Source organism: Acomys minous, assembly GCF_964271855.1.
Source record: "Acomys minous genome assembly, chromosome: 2".
Lineage (NCBI taxonomy): Eukaryota > Metazoa > Chordata > Mammalia > Rodentia > Muridae > Acomys > Acomys minous.
This window is the reverse complement of record NC_140484.1, coordinates 116,182,546-116,202,462: the sequence shown is the minus strand read 5'-3', so window position 1 is coordinate 116,202,462 and position 19,917 is coordinate 116,182,546. Positions and strand designations below refer to the sequence as shown.

General features: G+C 48.2%; 1 protein-coding gene across 1 annotated transcript in view; it reads left to right on the top strand.

The window, feature by feature from the left end:
• The window catches only part of IQGAP1 (IQ motif containing GTPase activating protein 1), a 103,147-nt gene that overhangs the window by 79,600 nt on the left and 3,630 nt on the right, over positions 1–19,917 (top strand). The window contains exons 27-37 of the mRNA XM_084772371.1: positions 1,343–1,483; positions 1,576–1,660; positions 2,757–2,989; positions 3,396–3,528; positions 4,579–4,681; positions 5,750–5,885; positions 6,174–6,261; positions 7,194–7,406; positions 7,997–8,163; positions 11,630–11,752; positions 17,720–17,828. Coding sequence (XP_084628497.1) covers positions 1,343–1,483; positions 1,576–1,660; positions 2,757–2,989; positions 3,396–3,528; positions 4,579–4,681; positions 5,750–5,885; positions 6,174–6,261; positions 7,194–7,406; positions 7,997–8,163; positions 11,630–11,752; positions 17,720–17,828 — 1,531 coding nt within the window. The remainder of the gene's footprint in view (positions 1–1,342; positions 1,484–1,575; positions 1,661–2,756; positions 2,990–3,395; positions 3,529–4,578; positions 4,682–5,749; positions 5,886–6,173; positions 6,262–7,193; positions 7,407–7,996; positions 8,164–11,629; positions 11,753–17,719; positions 17,829–19,917) is intronic.

The following is a 19,917-nucleotide window of genomic DNA, read 5'->3' as shown; positions in this document are numbered from 1 at the left end:
GATCCTTCCACCTCCCAAGCATGCACTGTAGGGCTTGATTTATGTGGCGTTGGGGATCGAACCCAGGGCTGGGTGTGTGCCAGATAGTCTCTGACTGGCCTACACCCCAAGCTTCTCATGCCAGCCTGGCCTAATAACCCAGGACTTCAGTTCCTGTGTCTGATGCCTCCGCTGGTCACCGGCTGTGTGTCTCTTCAGTGCCTGTGGCTCCTCAGGGTCCCCACTGTGGCACCTGCCCCTTTGTCCGTACTCATTGTCTCTGGGGCAAGTGGGACACTGGTTCCTCTGTGTCTGTCGGTCCATCTTTAATTTATACCTTGTAGTAAGGAGTAGTTCCTCCTTCCTGCAAGGGCAATCTTTCCTCTCAAAGTGAGTGTGTGTGTTGTGTGTGTGTGCGCGCGCGCATGCACGCGCACTTTTCCAAGTTGGTTTTCTCTGTGCACCTTTCTGTGGGCTCTGGGGATAGAACTCAGGTCTTGAGGCTTACATAACAACACTTTCACCTGCTGAGGCATCTCAATGCTTGAGAACTTTTAACTTTTAGTGCCTACTTCTGGCTTCCACGCTGGCCTTGACTCAGTGTATATAGGCCTCCAGGGCCTGATCCCTGTAGCTTTTCCATTCTTGTTTCTCTTCCTTTGTATGTAACCTTCATCCTAGAAGACTCTTCACTTCTTGAGCTGAGGTGTCTGTCCTTGGGATTGGGAGCTTTCCTCTCTTTCTCCAGTCTTAGACACTCCTCCTGTGGCCTCTAGCACCTCTGATCAGCTTACTGTTTATAAGTATTGTTTTTCTTCATTGCTGGGGATTAACCCAGGGCTGTGGCTATGCTAGGCAAGTGCTGTATCACTGAGCCCATATAGGGATTTATGCTTACCAGCTCCTGTGCCTCTGATGCCATGAGAGATACTGAGGAGAAAGATATGGTGTCTTCCGTACTTTTTGTTGCTAAGTGCTTATGAGAGTGTCTGACCCATCATACAAGGCATCCAGGTCACAGTTGAAAACCCAAATTCAAGTTCTAGCCCTAGCTTTTTACCAGCTCTGTGCAGAGGAGCCTAAGTTAGCTAAATTTTCTGGGTCTTTGTATTTATAAAATATAAGTTTCAGCCAGGCATGGTAGTACATGCATGCCTTTAATCCCAGCACTCGGGAGGCAGAGGCAGGCGTATCGCTGTGAGTTCAAGGACAGCCTGGTCTACAAAGAGGGTCCAGGACAGCCAAGTCTACACAGAGAAATCCTGTCTCAAACAAACAAACAAACAAACCAGCTGAGTTTCCTGCCTCAAGCTATTCCTGAGGGCTGGTCTAACACTACTGGGGGTCATTTCTGTTTTCTCAGCAAACTGCCCTATGACGTAACCCCAGAGCAAGCCTTGTCTCATGAAGAAGTAAAGACAAGGCTCGACAACTCCATCAGGAACATGAGGGCTGTGACAGACAAGTTCCTCTCAGCCATCATCAGCTCTGTGGACAAAATCCCGTGAGTGCCGCCATCAGTTGTAACCCGTATAAAGCCTGGCATGCTGCTGTGCTCCGTGGCCCTGAGCTCGCTCTCTTTTGTCCATCCTACAGTTACGGGATGCGCTTCATTGCCAAAGTGTTGAAAGATTCGCTGCATGAGAAGTTCCCTGATGCTGGGGAGGACGAGCTGCTGAAGGTAAGAATCTGAGAACTGACAGGTTCCCGCCCTTCTCATAGCCAATAGAAGCAGGTTAGAAACCCTGTGACCACACACTGCCAGCAAGTGCCTGAGCATCTGTTCTGGTGCTGCTTGTCCTGGACTGTGAGCCTCAGAAACAGTGTAGAGAGATGATAGCCCTTCTGATCAAATAGTTTCTGTTCATTTTGAGAAACACATGTGGTGTGCACTAAACAAGTATAGGAAGTTGGATTTTTTTCCTGAGCCCTCTTTTCTCTGAAGCGTTGCTCCCTCTCCTGGTGGCCAGGTGAATAGCAGCAAGCACGATTACTCTCAGTCTGCCGCTGGCTCTTCTTACCCGCTGTACTCGCTTCTGTTTATTTTTTTAATCTGAACGCTTTTCTCTTCTCTCTCCTAGTTCTGTGCTTTCCTACAGTGAGGCCTCGGTTCTAGACTTTCTGTTCAGGTGAATTAATTTTATTTTTTTCTGGAACTCTAGGGGAGATGCCATGATTGTCCTTGAGTTCTCCTGTGGAAGAGATGTGTGTTGAGTGAATCTCATTTCAGAGGCATGAGCGTGGCCTTGGCAGTCTGCAGCATGTGGACGGTGGGGGTTGGGCAGATGGCACCGTGCTACTTAGGTCATCTCAAGGGCTTCCTCTCCCTGTGCTCCGTTGCTTCCTGGAAGTCCACCTGCAAAAGCCAAAGCCGCAGGTGGATGACAGCAGCCTTAGCTGCTACTGTGACACTCGAGCAAAGGATGCCCTGAAGTGTTGGGTCACACACCTTAACTGTGGTTTACAGTTCTAAATCCATTCATTGTCCTGAAGTGTTGGGTCACACACCTTAACTGTGGTTTACACATTCTAAATCCATTCTTTGCTTCATCGCTGGTAGTTTTCAGTTCTCTTATTCTCCCTAAACCCCCCAAAATTACTCTGAGTTTTAGGTCTTAAAGGGAAATATATGTGCATGTATGCATGTTGGTGCGTTTTTGTTTGTTCGTTTGTTTACCTTTTCCTCACAGGACTGCATTTTCTCATTTTCATTGCTAGCAAAGTCACATGTGGCTTCCTCAGCCCTATGGTCTTTAATGCCCATGCTTCTGTTTCAGATTATTGGTAACTTGCTTTACTACCGATATATGAACCCGGCTATCGTCGCTCCTGATGCCTTTGACATCATTGACCTGTCAGCAGGCGGCCAGCTCACCACCGACCAGCGCAGGAATCTGGGCTCCATTGCCAAGATGCTCCAGCACGCGGCTTCCAACAAGATGTTCCTGGGCGATAATGCCCACTTAAGCATCATTAACGAGTATCTCTCCCAGTCCTACCAGAAATTCAGGTGAGGGGCAGAGGAGACGGCGCAAGAGTCGATGGGTGTGTTTTCACCTGAGTGGAAAGGCAAGGTTAGCCATCCCCGCCTCACTCTCCAACTGCTGAGTGGCAGGGTGTGGGTGTGAAAGGCTCAAGGGCTCCAGAAGTGACTCGTGCATTAGGAAGAAGATTCTCATATGCAGTGTGTTCACGCATAAACCCTTGCTCGCTCTAATCCAGAGAAGAACGGCAGAGGGCTTTTGCTATTTGGAAATTAACACTTACTTACTTAGAATGCAGTGCCTGGAGCAGTTTCTTAAAGGTAGAACACATAAGCGGTTTTAAGAGAGCCATTTTAAGCTGTAGTTGAGTGTTCTTGTGGGCGCCCTTTCCACGGCTGCCCTGCCAATGCTACTGCTGGTGCTTACTTTCAGACGGTTTTTCCAAACTGCTTGCGACGTCCCCGAGCTGCAGGATAAGTTTAACGTGGATGAGTATTCTGACCTAGTCACCCTCACCAAGCCGGTTATCTACATTTCCATTGGCGAGATCATCAACACCCACACTGTAAGTGTTTCCCTTGATTACCTAATTTCATCCCAGGCCCCTTAATTACTGCCCCTGGCGCCTGCTTCCGCTCTGATGGCTGGTATCTCGCTTTGCTGTGATCTTCTTTGACACCACAGCTCCTTGTTTTTTTCCTCTTCCCTTGCTGTTGCTGCTCTTTGGTGGTGCTCGGGATCAAATCCAGGACCCAGTGTGTGCTAAGTGCTCTGCCTCTGAGCTACACCCCAGCCCTGCTTCATACTTGAGACATCTGCTGCTCAGCAAACTCCTAAGCCCACCCTTATGTGTCCACGCTGACACTGAAAAGGGATGCTTGCCAGCTGTATGACAGGCGTCCTGACCTAGAACCCTGGGTGAGCACAGCCTTGGTGGCTTGATAACACACTCTCCTTCATACCACCGTTTGCCTTGGTCCGCACACATGACCTGGAACACCAGCTTTTCTCTCTGTGGCTGTGGATTTTTCCTCTGGAAGCTCCCTGTTTATACAGATTTTCAAACACAATTTCCTTCTCCCTTTGGGGACGTGTAGACCAAGGATTACATATGTGATGACATAATAAAATGTTGATGGCATTTCAGGTCCCATCCTCTCTGGGGACGTTTCCTGGGGATAGTAACACACATGGGGCTTTGTTGTGTCACTAGGATAATAACAGCTAAGGTCTGGATGGTTTTTTCTGAATAAAAAGGTACTGTATGTTGGCAGAATTTAAGACTCAGCACTGGAAAAAAATGAAATAACCAATGCAAGCTGTGTCTCTAGGGCACGGGGCAGATCTTAGTATGCCCTTGTATTGATGCTTGTCTGATGGATTTAGTTTTACCTGGGGAGGGGTGGACAGGGGCCAGGCCAGGATCTCCTGGTGTTTCACAGCGTCAGCTGTTTGTGATGTCCAGTGTGCTGCTTGGTCCCTCACGTTGTTTACTGTCCTTTGGATGTGGCACTTCTGTTGTTTGGCCTCTTTTGTGCAGATCCATGTTGGGCTTTGCTGGTGGGGACAGAGGGTGAGGGTGAAGTGGGGCCAATCAATCCCTGACTCTTTGCAGCTCCTGCTGGACCATCAAGATGCCATTGCTCCAGAACACAATGACCCCATCCATGAACTGCTGGACGACCTTGGGGAGGTGCCCACCATTGAGTCCCTTATCGGTAATGCCCTTCATTAGCTAGACAAAACTGGCATATATAATTAGAAAGTATAAGTATAAGGAAAGGCTATTTTGAGGGAATTTTTTTAAAAGGTTTGTTTATTCATTAAGTATACAGTATTCTGCCTGCATGTAGACCTGCATGCCAGAAGAGGGTACCAGATCTCATTATAAATGTGGTTGCTGGGAATTAAACTCAGGACCTTTGGAAGAGCAGACAGGAGTTCAAGGCCAGCCTGGTCTCCAAAGCGAGTCCAGGACAGCCAAGGCTACACAGAGAAACCCTATCTCGAAAAACAAAGCAAGACAAAAAAAAAAAAAGGAAGAGCAGACAGTGCTTTTAACCTCTGAGCCATCTCTCCAGACCCCTTGAGGGAGAATTTTGATGTTACATTATTGTACTTTTTTGAGATGAGGTTCTAGAGTCGGGGGTGGGGTATCTCACTATGTATGTAGTCCTATCTGGCCTGGAACCCACTAGAAGACCAAGTTGGAACAATTTAGATGTAATCTGAATAAGTTATTTAAAATTTTAAAAATTAGAAAGGAAAAAAAAAAAAGACCAAGTTCACTTCAAACTCCCAGAGATCTGCTTGTCTCAGCCTCCTGAGGGTTAGAGGTGTATATCACCATGCCCAGCAAAATGATTTTTCACACATTTTGAAATGTGTGTTAAATGAAGTTACGTATTAAGGACCCTTTTCCTTAACCATTTGGCATATTTTCTTTTACTTCTGAGTAAAAACAAACTAAGTGTATTTGTTTATCAGGAGTCATAATGGGGGGCTGGAGAGACGGCTCAGAGCTTAAGAGCGCCGGCTGCTCTTCCAAAGGGTCCTGAGTTCAATTCTCAACAACTACATAGTGGCTCACAACCATCTGTAATGACCTCTGGTGTCCTCTTCTGGCCTGCAGGTGTGACATGCAGGCAGAGCACTATATACATAATAAATACATCTTTTTTAAAAAAAGAAGTCATAATGGGCCTGAATCACATTTTATTTGTATTGTTTTCTCTCTAAAGTGTCTTTTAATTACATTGACTCTTCATGCCCTCCCAAAACTGCAGGAGAAAGTTGTGGCAACTTAAATGACACCAGTAAGGAGGCACTGGCCAAGACAGAAGTGTCCCTCACACTGACCAACAAGTTTGATGTGCCTGGTGACGAGAATGCTGAGATGGACGCTCGAACCATCTTGCTGAAGTGAGTGTTTCTGAAAGGGAGAAGGAAGGGGCGTGGCCATCCTGGCCTTGCCTGCCCACCACAGTGCTCATCCTCCTGCACTGGGCTTGGCACAGGGCTTATTCTCCTTCTGTCATACAATGGCAGGCTTGGAAATGCTCCTCTGTGCCCTTCCAGTGCAGTTCCCCGTTCCTTGTGGTAACTGCCCCTTTGGATGCTATGGGAGGCACCGTGGTGGTAGCAGTACTTCAGCTGCTGCTTAGGTGGGGCATACAGCCCTGTTGAGACACAGGCTCCTTCTTGTTGCAGCACAAAACGTTTAATTGTGGATGTCATCCGGTTCCAGCCAGGAGAGACCTTGACTGAGATCCTAGAGACCCCAGCCACCAGCGAGCAGGTACAGATGAAGGCCCCACACTCATCCTCTTTGACAGAATAAGCTTTTCTATGAAAGATGCATCCCTGGATGGAGGCAGGGAGGACAGGGAAGGACACAGATTTCATGGTGGAGGGCAGTGACAAGCTGTGTGTCAGGAAGGCACACCTAAAGCCAGGAGGGTTCAGCTGTGATGGAAAACAGGAGAGCCCACAGGAGCAGTGGGACCAAGGAGAGAGGAACACAGCGGCGGGAGAGGTCAGACTGTGAATGTGGGGTGAAGATGGGAGTCGGGGTGCAGCTGTGAGAAAAGCAAAGCCAAAGGTGGGACTATCTAGAACCCCAGAGCTAAAGCTGGTAAGGACGAATCTGCTGGGCCTGGCAGTATGGTATATAATCCTAGCTCCTTAGGAGGTTGAGGCAGGAGGATTACCAAGTGCACGGCTAGCCTGGGCTACCCAGCAGTGTTTTGTTTTTAAAGCCAAGGAAAGATGGCAGAGTCTAAGGAAGGGTAGCAGTGTTTGCAGCTGCCTGTGAGCAGGGGGCAGCAGGAGCTCCTTCAGCACAGCTGGTGTTAGGAGGAATTAGCAAGGGTTTACTGAGCTCTGCTGTTACATTAATTTATGTAGTTATATTGGGGTACACTCTGAATAAAAGGACAGTGCCTTCAGCACTTAAAGTAGGCTAGGGAAAGCTAAAGGATTTTGTAGCTCAGACTCCAGTCTCCTGGCTACACCTAGAGTCAAGGAAGCCGAGCATCTGGGTCCATAGCTGGCTGCTGTGGTGGATGAGGTTATCTCCCTGCATGCTGCTCTTTGTCTGGCATCTGGGAGGGGGAGGGAGGGGCGGCAGGAGACTTTGAGAACTCTGCGTCTGAGTACAGATGTGCTACGGAAGTCCAAGTGTAGAGCACCCGAGGTGGACTTACGAAGAAGTTCTGCTTTCATCTGTAGGAAGCTGAGCATCAGAGGGCCATGCAGAGACGCGCTATCCGGGATGCCAAAACCCCTGACAAGATGAAAAAGGCAAAACCCCTGAAGGAGGAGAACAACCTCAGCCTTCAGGAGAAGAAGGAGAAGATCCAGACTGGCCTAAAGAAGCTGACGGAGCTCGGGACGGTGGACCCAAAGAACAGATACCAGGAACTCATCAACGACATCGCCAAGGTACAGCACGTGAAGGGTGGTGGCCCGGCCTTGTTTACGGCCGCTTCAGGAGCTCTGAGAAGCCGTCTCTGACTCCTACACCAGGACCTCCTCACTCCCCTGAGGTGGATTTTTGGTATGGTCTAAATTATTGGGGAGACAGCCTTCACTAGAGCATCCGGTGCCTGGGTTTTTTGTTGCCCTTAAGGAATCCTTCAGACCTGTTTCATGATTGCTCTGGGCTATTAAGTTGGTCGTACGATTGACTTGATCTGTGTGACTCCCGCCAGCCAGGGCTCAGAGTTCTAACTTCACTGAGATAAGGCTGCTTGCACCAAGGAACTTGGTTCTTTCTCTCTCTCCTCTCAGGACAGAGTGTTAATGAGGTCTAGACCGGCTTTGTAAGTAAAAGCACAAGAAGGAGAGGCCAGAGCATATAGGCTGCAGAGATCTGAGTTTCTTTCAGGTTGGGAACGCAGGTTGCTGCCTGTTCAGAGCAGCTGGCAGGATTGAGCTCAGCCCAGCTGGGCCGTGGTGCTCATGAACATTGACAGTTCAAGAGGCACGGGCTGCCTGGCGTGGTTTTCCTAATTTTCATGGTTGCGTCTCAGGATGTCCGGAATCAGCGGAGATACAGGCAGAGGAGGAAAGCCGAATTGGTAAAGCTGCAGCAGACGTATGCGGCCCTGAACTCTAAGGCCACCTTTTACGGAGAGCAGGTGGATTACTACAAGAGCTACATCAAAACCTGCTTGGACAACTTGGCCAGCAAGGGCAAGTGAGTCTGCTTTGAACTGTTCCAGGGCAGGGCCTAGCAGGATGGGACGAAGGAGAAACAACCTCTGGTGATAATAGGAAGGGTTTTAACTTTTTATTAAATTTACTATTGTTATGTGGGGAAGGGAGGGAATATGGATGTGGAGGTCAAAGGTCAGCTCAGGCTAGTTCTCTGTCCACCGTGGCTTCCAGGAGCTGAACTCATCAGGCTGTCAGCCTCTTGAAGTAAGTGCTTTGACTAAGTCATATTGCCGGCTTGATACCGAATTTTTCTTTTCTTTATTTTTCCTTTTTTGAGATGGGATCTCACTGTCGCCCTGAATGGTCAGGAACTGACTTTGTAGACCAGGTTGGGCTCAAACTCAGATATCTGCCTGCCTCTATCCCCTAAGTGCTGGGACTAAAGGTGTGTGCCACCATGCCTGGCTAATAGTGAACTTTTTATTTTATTTTATTTACTTATTTGAGACAGGGTTTTTCTCTGTACCTTGGCTGTCCTAGACTTGCTTTGTAGACCAGGCTGGCCTAGAATTCACAGAGACCCACCTGCCTCTGCCTCCCTAAGTGCTAGAATTAAAGGCCTGCGCCACCACGCTCAGCTGACATTGAATATTTTTTAAAAGATTTATTTATTTATTTGTTTACTTATTTATTTATTTTGGTTTTTCGAGACAGAGTTTCTCTTGAGTAGCCCTGGCTGTCTTGAACTCCCTTTGTAGACCAGGCTGGCCTGGAACTCATTGCAATCTGCCTGCCTCTGGCTCCCTGAGTACTGGAATTAAAGGCATGCGCCACCATGCCCAACTGACATTGAACTTTTTTTTTTATATTTATTTATTTATTTGTTTGTTTATTATGTATGCAGTGCTCTGTCTGCATGCCAGAAGAGGGCACAGATCTCATTATAGATGGTTGTGAGCCACCATGTGGTTGCTAGGAATTAAACTCAGGACCTCTGGAAGAGCAGCCAGTGCTCTTAACCTCTGAGCCATCTCTCCAGCCCTGACATTGAACATTTAACTACAGCAGTTAGAACCTGCCCACTGCATTAGTTCTTTACTATTAGTGCTTTTGATGCCTGCATAATTGCCTGGCTCCATTTGCTGGTGTGATGTGGGGAGGCAGGCAGGGGCCTGGGGATGCTCGTTTCCCAGCACTTCTTGCTCTCATGTGTCAGTTTGCTCTAGAATTAGTGAATCATGGAAGGGCACCGACTGATTGGCTTCCAACTCTCCACCAAGCCCTGTAGTTCCAGCACGTGGGAGGCCTGTCCCTGAGCTGACCAACCTCCTAAGGACTTTATATTTAGCTCCCTGATGCCTACAGGCAGGGTCCAGGAAAAGGCCTCCTGTGCTGGCCACAGACCTGAGCTTGCCAGGTTTACAGGGAAGAAACCACAAACTTCCAACCTTTTCTTTAGAAATTTCAAGCCTCACAAAGACTGAAGGACTAAGACCCCACGAGCCCTTCCCAGGGATGCTCTGAGCTGAAGCTGTGCCTCCTGCACTCCTCCCCTCCATCTCAGTCCTCCCTGTCCTCCCTGGAGGAGGCAGGACTGGCGCTGGGGAGATTGCCCGCTAGCCCACCATGGAGAGCTGACTCCTGTACTCTGCAGACATGGGGAGTGTGCTCTGCCCCGGCCTAGAACGACGACTTCTCCAAGCCACCCTAGTCTCGTTTAGAAACCAAGATCTAGTGGCTTGCTGCCCTCACTGCCCCGGCAACATTTCTAGGCCTTTTAGTCAGACACGGCCAGGTCTTGACTTTGAATGGCTGCATACTGTTCCATCAGGTAGCTAGCTGAGATGCTCCCTGACTTAGTGGTTTGCTTTTAGTTGTTTACCATTATAAGAGCACTTGCTGCTCTCCCACAGGATTGGAATGTGGCTCCCAGCACCCACATGAGGCAGCGCATAGCTGTCTGTAACTCCAGCTCCAGCAGGTCTGACAAACGCTCCTGGCCTCCAGAGGCATTACACACACTGACATAGACACATAAATACATAAAAATTATTCTTGCAAAACAGAGCAAAACTGATGGATGACATTGGAGAGATGGCACAGCGTTTAAAAGCCCTGGCTGCTTTTCTGGGCCATGTGGGTTCAGTTCTCAGCACCCACATGGAGACTCACAGCTGTCTGTAACTTAAGTCCCAGGGAATCCAATGCCTACCCAGGCCCTGCACATGCAGGCGGCGCACCTGCGTGCAGGCAGGCAAAGCACTCACACACATTAAGTAACAAATAAATTAACATTTTTACTTACAATGTCTACATCAGCCTTTTAATCATGTGCTGTTTTGCAAATGTAGGCACTTTCTGAAAGTAAACCCCTAAAAGTGAAATGGACAGTCATGAGTTCTGAGTGACTGCTCCCTGCAGTTTCCAGTTGCCTTTCCTAAAGATTACCCACACTCTGGTGGCCTTCAACCTGCTCACTTCCCTGACCCCCTCTGGAGGCTGGGACCCTGGATGGTGTTCACCTGTCTTCTTCGCATGGCTACTTTTCCGTCTTTGATTTCCCTGATGGGCCACTAACTAAGACCTGTCTCCTTCTCCTTAACTTCTTGTCCTCTATCACTGCAATGCCTGCTGCAGCTTTGAAAGTTGTATATGTGGGCGGGTCTTTTTCTGACAAGACTCAGGGTTTACAGGGACTTTTATTATTTCATGTTTTGTTTTGCTTTGCTTTAGGGTGTTTGGTTGGTTGGTTGGTTTTTGGGTTGTTTTTCAAGACAGGGTTTCTCTGGGGTGCCTTGCCTGTCTTAGACTTTCACCTGTAGACCAGGCTTGCCTCAAATGCAGAGATCCGCCTGCCTCTGTCGCCCAAGTGCTAGAATTAAAGGTGTGCACCACCACGCCCAGCTTCATTTTTATTTTTAATATTTATCTCTGTGTTTATGTGCACAAATATGTTATAAACATGCTTGAATCACAGAACATGTGTGGCAGTCAGAGGACTGCAGTTGGGAATCAAAGCTCTCCTTCCATGGTGTTGAGGCAGGGTCTCTCTGTTACTGCTCTGTGGACTCCACACTAGCTGGCCAGCAAGTGTCTTAGGTAGTCCGCCTGTGTCCTTCCATCCCTACAAGTGCTGAGGTTCCAGGTGCACACCACCGTGTCCAGCAACAAGGGCAACAAGTGCTTTGACCCTCTGAGCCATCTCCCTGGCCCTCACATAGGCTTATTAGGGGCATGGTTCCAAAAATGACATGGAAGCACAGACACACTCTTAAGTTCATGGTCTTGTTCTCCAGTTTAATTTAAAATAAAGGTGGAAGCGAGGAAGTGATGTTGTCCGGTTTTGCGGAGGTTGCTAGTGTCAGTCTTCACATTTGTCTGCTGTTTTAGAATTGGTGTGTTGTGTGTGCTTGCGTGTGTTTCTGGCCTCAGTTCCGTGATGCCTAAGGCTTGTAGTAGATAATTACTTAAAGACAGTGTCATAATGTGGTTTTTACCTTTCACAGGGTCTCCAAAAAGCCTAGAGAAATAAAAGGCAAGAAAAGCAAAAAGATTTCTCTGAAATACACAGCAGCAAGACTACATGAAAAGGGGGTTCTTCTAGAGATCGAGGACCTCCAAGCCAATCAGTGAGTGTTTACTCTTTGTGTTATTATTTTTCTGTGGAGGGGGCATGTGGGTGTATGCACATGTATGTGCTGGTATCTGTGTGTGTGTGTGTGTGTGTGTGTGTGTGTGTGTGTGTGTATGTGAACTTATAGGCCTGTAGGCAGTACAAGGTGTCCTTTTCACTCTCCACTTTACTGGATATGAACACATACATGCAGGTGCCTATGCTTGTGTGTGTGTGTGTGTGTGTCTGTCTGTCTGTCTGTCTGTCTGTCTGTCTGTCTGTCTATGCATGTGAATATGGAGCCTAGTGACCAGTGTCAGGTGGCTTGTCCTCTTCACTCTTCAGCTTATTTTCTGAGGCATGGTCTTTCACTGACTGGAGCGCCACAGTTCCGCTAGACTGACTGGCAGGCCCCTGCGATCCGCTGGTGTCTGCAACCCTCACCTCCAGTGCGGCAGTTGTAGGCATGCACTGCTATGCCCAGATATTTACATGGATGTTGGCATGAACTGAGGTCCTCGTGCTTGGGCAGGAGTAGGCACTTTACCTGTGAAGCCATTTCCTCCTGCATTTCTATTTTAATTTTGTTTTACAAGCTGTTTTTATCTTATGTATTTATTTGTTTGTTTGTTTGGGTTTTTTGGTTTTTCTTTTTCTTTTTTCTTTTTTTTTTTTTTGTTTGTTTTTGGTTTTGTTTTATTTTGTTTTTCGAGACAGGGTTTCTCTGTGTAGCCTTAGCCATCCTGGACTCACTTTGTATACCAGGCTGGCCTCGAACTCACAGCGATCTGCCTGCCTCTGCCTCCCGAGTGCTGGGATTAAAGGCGTGCGCCACCACGCCCGGCTTGGTCTTTTTGGTTTTTCAAGACAGACTTTCTCTGTGTTAGCCTTGGCTGTCCTGGACTCGCTTTGTAGACCAGGCTGGCCTTGAACTCACAGCGATCTGCCTGCTTCTGCCTCCCTGCTGAGATTAAAGGTGTGCACCACCACACCCATTAACCTGGTAATAAAAAGAGATTATGTTTTTAATTTTTGAGAAGGGGGGGTTTTGGTACAGGGTTTCCCTATGTAGCCCTGGCTATTCTGGAACTTGCTCTATAGCCCAGGCTAGCCTTGAACTCATACAGATCTGCCTGCCTCTGCCTCCCAAGTGCCTCTCAAGATGTATGCCATCACCACCTAGCCGAGAATGCATTTTTAAAGATTGTGTTTATTTTATATGTGTGTACATGCATACACCATGGCATATCCATGAAGGTCAGATGTCAACTTTCAGGAGTAGTTCTTTCCTTCTACCATATAGGTCCCAGGGATAGAACTCTGGCCATCAGGCTTGAGGACAGGCACCTTTATTCCCTGAGAACAAATTTATTTATTTATTTATTTATTTATTTATATTTTTATTTTTATTTTTTATTTTTTTGGTTTTTCGAGACAGGGTTTCTCTGTGTAGCCTTGGCTGTCCTGGACTCTCTTTGTAGACCAGGCTGGCCTTGCGCTCACAGGGATCCACCTGCCTCTGCTTCCCGAGTGTTGGGATTGAAGGCGTGCGCCACCACTGCCCGACAAATTTCTTTTTCTCATTTGTGCACCATTTGTTCCAGGCACATTGCACCAGCGTGTGTGCACGCCCCGTCTTAATCTCACCTCTTAGAAGCAGGAAGCCATCCTTTCATTCTCTGTATCTGGCCAGACATACTGTCTCAGTTACTGTTCCATTGCTGTGACAAAGACAATGACCGTGACAACTTACAAAAGGAAGTATCCGTTTCAGAGGGTTAGCCTAGGATCATCATGGCAGGGAGTTGGCCAGCAGGTAGGCGGGCACAGCGCCAGAGCAGTAGCCGAGAGCTCACATCTGAGCCAAGGCTGGGCCTGTCATGGGCGTTTGAAACCTCAAAGCCAGTGACACGCCTCCTCCAACAAGGCTATACCTCCTGCCTTCCCAGATAGTTCCACTAACTGGGGGATCAAGCATTCAAACATACGAGCTTATGGGAGCCACTCTCACTCAAACCACCACCCTAACCCATGAAAAGCATTTACTTTGCTCCACATGGGCATCACCAGCATCCACGCTTTGACCCTGGGTCAGGACAGTTGAGCTCACGGACCCAGTGTCCCCTGGCAGCCTTGGCCTGCGCTGCTAGAAAGCACATGTTGATCTTAGGCTGTTGACTCTCCTGTCCTTTGTTCCAGAAGGGACTTAGCTCTTCTGATTCTGGAGTACGTATGTGTGACTGTCATTTGAAAGGAGGGCAAAGCACGAGAGAGGCGCCTGGGGCCCACAAGCTGGAGGGAAACTCTTGAGATAGTAGACTTCCTTATATGTTTTTATTGAGAGAAAGATAATCTGTCTGTCCACCATGTACCCAAGCAATCTACCTCACTTTCAAAACGTAAATTAGGATATTGTTTGTTATCATGTATCCAACTTTTATTGGTAACACTCTATTATGAGACATTTGCATAGCCAGGCAGAGTAGCTCACACCTTTAATCTCAGCATTCCAGCACAGGCAGGCAGATCTCTGGGGTCTAGCCTAGCTTGGTCTACAAAGCAAGTTCCAGGACAGCCAGAGCTACACAGAGAAACTCTGTCTCAAAAGTATATGTATACTTTTAATATATTATTGTACTTGTGATAATACTTACGTGTCAGCCAGTGTTTGCACTGAAGCACATGAGGGGCTGTGTTTTTTGAGATGGTATCTGCCTACGTTGCTCAGACTACACTGAACTCCAGGCTCCGTTGGTCTTCCCACCTCATTCTTCTGCAGAGCTAGGACTCCAAGCGCACAACGTCATGTTTAGCTTTTGTGGTGGTGACAAGGCCTCACGATGTAACGCAGGCTAACCTCAGACCCGCCATTCTTCTTCCTGAGCCTTCTCTGTGCTAGGATTACAGGCATGCACTGCCACTCTTGACCATGATTGCTTTTTAAAATAATAGATGCCTACAGTCAAATTTCTTTTTTTTAATATTAATTTGTGTGCTTTATTTATGTGAGTGCTTTATCTGCATGTACACCTGCATGTAGAGGAGGGCACCGCATCTTATTACAGATGGCTGTGAGCCACCATGTGGTTGCTGGGAATTGAACTCAGGACCTCAGGAAGAGCAGAAAGTACTCTTAACCTCTGAACCATCTCTCCAGCCCCCTACAATCAAATTTCTAATCTAAGAGTGATTCAGAACTATTACAAAAACACACAACATACACGTCACATCGTAACCATTTTCAAGGGGATGGATCAGTGTATTCACATCATGGGCCCGATCACCGGATGGTTTTCATCTTGCAAGATTCACTCCCTGTGTTTCCCTGCAGCAGCCTCTGGTAGCCAACATGCCCTTCGTGGCCTTTGCATTTGGCTGCATTAGTTACCTCACATAAGTGGAGCCATGTACGCTTCATCTTTTGTGACTGGTTTGGGCATTCACTTAGCATAATGTCCTAGAAATGTAACCACATGACAGGACTTCCTTCATTTTTAAGGCTGAATAATATTCCATTGTCTGTATGTACCACATTTTGTTCAACCATTCATGCATTGATGGACAGGCACTGTTTCCGCCCTCAGCTGTTGTAAGCAGTGCTGCAGCAAAAGGTGCCGACATCTCCCTGCCTGTCTACTCTCCAATCTTGTCTATGCCCAGAAGTGGGGCAGAGAGCCATATGGTGACTCACATTTTGGCTGTAGGGCCACTGTTGCAAAGCATGCTGCTGCATTGTTGCTGCAGTGGTTCCTGCCATTAGTGAGTATGGTAATTAATAGTCTAACGCACCTCCATAAGTGCTGGAGAGATGTGCTAGAGAGATGCTTAGTGGTTAAGAGCACTTACTGCTCTTGCAAAGCATCTGAGCTCTATACCCAGCATGCACCTAGCTCACAGTCAGTCGCCTGTAACTCCAGCTCCCGGGATCCAGTGCCCTCTTCTGGCCTCCATATGCACACATGCTCACACACACAGACTCAACACACACACACACACACACACACACACACACACACACACACACACACACATTTCTTTCTTTTTCTTCTTCTTTTTTTAAAAATTAAAATTAAAAGCCTTTCTAAAGTTTGTGTTGCTTAGATTTCTGGTTGAGGGGTTGGGTTTTGGGCAGGTTGGCTTTGGCTGTGATTTGGGAATGGCTCGTCGTCTGTTTTTGACTTTGCTCAGGTTTTTAACTTGACCTTTGTCTTTCTGATTTTGTTGTAGGTGGTGAGGTTTCTGTGGTAGTGGTGGTGGCCTTCTGCAGAACAACCAGTCTCTGCCTTTGTTTCGTCTCTTCTTTCTGTCATTATTTTCTGCGGCTCTTCATGCTACCCTCTATTTGCTTGTCTCTCGCTTGCTGCTATGGGCATAGAAACCAGAAGACTCACCAGGGGCTTTCAAACTAATCCCTGCACGGAACAGTTAGCCTCGGGAAGGACGTGCTGCAATCGGTTTCTGAGCACAATTCTCTGAGCCAGCCTTTATTCCTTGGTGCCCTCTTGAGTACTCCAGGTGGTTCTCCACTCTGTGAGGGGGTCACGGCTCCAGCGTGGTGGTTCTCCACTCTGTGAGGGGGTCACGGCTCCAGCGTGGTGGTTCTCCACTCTGTGAGGGGGTCATGGCTCCAGCGTGGTGGTTCTCCACTCTGTGAGGTGGTCACGGCTCCAGCGTGGTGGTTCTCCACTCTGTGAGGGGGTCATGGCTCCAGCGTGGTGGTTCTCCACTCTGTGAGGGAGTAATGGCTCCAGCGTGGTGGTTCTCCACTCTGTGAGGTGGTCATGGCTCCAGCGTGGTGGTTCTCCACTCTGTGAGGGGGTCATGGCTCCAGCGTGGTGGTTCTCCACTCTGTGAGGTGGTCATGGCTCCAGCGTGGTGGTTCTCCACTCTGTGAGGTGGTCATGGCTCCAGCGTGGTGGTTCTCCACTCTGTGAGGTGGTCATGGCTCCAGCGTGGTGGTTCTCCACTCTGTGAGGGGGTCATGGCTCCAGCGTGGTGGTTCTCCACTCTGTGAGGGGGTCATGGCTCCAGCGTGGTGGTTCTCCACTCTGTGAGGTGGTCATGGCTCCAGCGTGGTGGTTCTCCACTCTGTGAGGTGGTCACGGCTCCAGCGTGGTGGTTCTCCACTCTGTGAGGTGGTCACGGCTCCAGCGTGGTGGTTCTCCACTCTGTGAGGGGGTCATGGCTCCAGCGTGGTGGTTCTCCACTCTGTGAGGGGGTCACGGCTCCAGCGTGGTGGTTCTCCACTCTGTGAGGGGGTCACGGCTCCAGCGTGGTGGTTCTCCACTCTGTGAGGGGGTCACGGCTCCAGCGAGCTCTGGACATGTGGGGATGCACTTGGTTCTCTCGCTACCTGTAGCTGGTACAGTGCTGCTTCCTGCCGAGGGCAGTGTGTACTCGGCGTACTTGAGTGTGCGCAGGTGCTCTGTCCACCAAGCCTCTTGCTTCCTGCTGGCCCCCTTTGCTCTATTCACCCACCTTCCCTAATCCTCAAACACCCTTCTCCCTCAGCTTCAGCCCACTTTCCTTCTCTCTGGCAAAGGGTTTCCCTGTGTAGCCCTGGCTGCCCTGGATCTCACTCTGTAGACTAGGCTGGCCTCGAAAAACACAAGGATCCGCCTGCCTCTGCCTCCTGAGTGCTGGGATTAAAGGTGTACACCACCATGCCAGGCTCCTTTTTCTCACTAACTTTTGGCAGTAGCTTCAGGGAAGAGCCATCTGGCATCGCCATTTCAGGCCATCGTGGCATTCCCCACGGCTCCTGTTGGAATGGCGTGCAAGTGCTTCAGGGAGAGGTGACCGTTTCTGTCTCCAGGTCTGAAGGCAGAGGGCATGGCAGGGTGTCTGGCCTGGGGTGCCTCACCTGCAGGAGAACATTGGTGCTGCTGTACCTTCTACCAGACACCTTCATATCCCCCTCCCCCATCTCAGTTTCATTACCTGAAAACATGACGCTCATACATATGGTATTGTGTTTCAACAGGTTTAAAAATGTTATCTTTGAAATTGGTCCAACAGAAGAGGTTGGAGACTTTGAAGTAAAAGCCAAGTTCATGGGCGTTCAGATGGAGACTTTCATGTTGCATTATCAGGTGGGTACACAGGCCTGTGCCTGAAGCTCTGATGAGCTGGGAGACAAAATAAGAGAAGGCCCTTTGGGGAAAGCTTCGTGTGCTCAAAGAGCTCAGGGCCTACTTGATGTAGGAAGCCAAGGGCTCGGGGAGTTGGGCGTGGCCTGTGCCCTGGGAGAGTTCCTAAGGAGTATGAGCTTTAGAACACCTTGATACTGAAGTTTCACTCAGTGCACCCTGAACTTGGTGCCCTGGCCTTCTCCTTTGTATTTGATATGGATACTTTTGTTAGGTGTATTACTGAAAACATGTAAATAAGTTGCATCTTGGTAGATCTGAATGACAATTTAAACTCAAAATTAATTCTGTAGCAGTTTGTTTTATAGCATAAATATCCCTAATATTTATTTATTTATTTATTTATTTATTTATTTATTTTTGAGACAGGGTTTCCCCGCGTCTGGACTCACTATGTATACCAGGCTGGTCTTGAACTCACAGCTATCCGCCTGCCTCTACTTCCCAAGTGCTGGGGCCTAATTTTTATTTTTAAGAGTCTTAATTTTTTGTTTTTCTGGTGCTTAGGTTTGACTATCAGGACTTATCCTTGCTAGGCAAGCTGTTTCCCACTGAGCTCAATTTCCAACCCCAAATATACAGTTTTGTGAAGTGGGAGGACTCTCATGTGTAGCCCAAGCTAACCTCAAATCCACTATGTAGTTGAGGTTGGCCTTGAACTCCTGACCCTCCTGTTTCTCCTAAATTCTGGGATTTATGTGCCACCATGCCCAACTGCCTAAATATCTATCCTTGCACATTAAAAAATAACTGCCCAGTGGGGATAGTGGCAGAGGCAGGAGGATTCAGAGTTTATGGCCAGCCTGGACTTCCCCAGACTCTAGAGTAAAAGCCGTCTTCAAAATCCAAGACTAAAAACAATCAGAAAATCAAGAGGATTCATACGCAGTGTCCAGACTCCTCTAGCTTTGTGTGTGCACCACATGATGGGCCTCTTGGCTTTTTTTGTTGGTTGCTTTATTGCTTTTGCAGTGTTGAAAATCAAACGTAGGGCCTCACACATGCCCTGCTGCCACGCCCTCTTCCTCCGAGTCTCATCCCTGCCCTGCTTTGCACCACTGTGATCTAGCTGAGGCCTTTCTGTGGGCAAGTGCTCAGATTCCTCCACAGGATGCTCTCCCCTCACATAATTGGCCGCCCTTCCCCTCCTCCCTGCCTGCCTTCTGCCTCCATCAGTGAGCACTTGAACATGCTGTCTCCCCTGTAGCCTTTCCCCGTAGGAACAGTGCTAGCTCTTCCTTCTGCCTCAGCAGTCCTGAGAGACATCCTCTGTTGACAGTGCAAGCTGACTCATTTTCCTGCCACCCCCAAAACTGTGAGCTCCTAAAACAGTGTGTCTTAGTCATCTTCATTTCCTTCTTGGTAACCAGGAGTCTCTCAGAGCACATTAATTAAGCAAATGTGAAAGGATTTCTTCATACATTGTAGCTAAGTACTACACACAATCCCTTATCCCATTGGTTTCACCATGTGAGTGGAGCCAACCAATCTGCTAAGGAATCCCATACATTGGTGCTCAGATTCATTAAACTTGTCTGGCTCATAAGTGCATGGCATTAGGATTAGGTTAGGCAAAAAGGACATATCATAGCCTTTTCCTCATGACACTGTGGACCCTTCATGCCCTTTGACCCTGGCTCTTTCTTCCTTCCTTTCTTTTCTTTTCTTTTTTTCTTTTCTTTTCTTTTTCTTTCTTTTTAAAATATTTTTTAACTATTTATTTATTTTTTGTTTTTCGAGACAGAGCTTCTGCATGTAGCCTTGGCTGTCATGGGCTTCCTTTGTAGACCAGGTTAGCCTTGAACTCTGAGAGATCCGCCTGCCTCTGCCTCTCTGAGTGCTGGGATTACAGGCGTGCGCCACTGTGCCCAGCTGACCCTGGCCTTTTCATCACTGCTCTCACAAGGAACATCAACAGTGCAGCCATAAGCCTTCAGGACAGCAGAGAGTGCTGAGAAAACATTCTGTGTCAGATCTGGACCACCCCAAAGCCATCCCTTTCCTGATGGCCATGCCACCAACTATTTGAGCC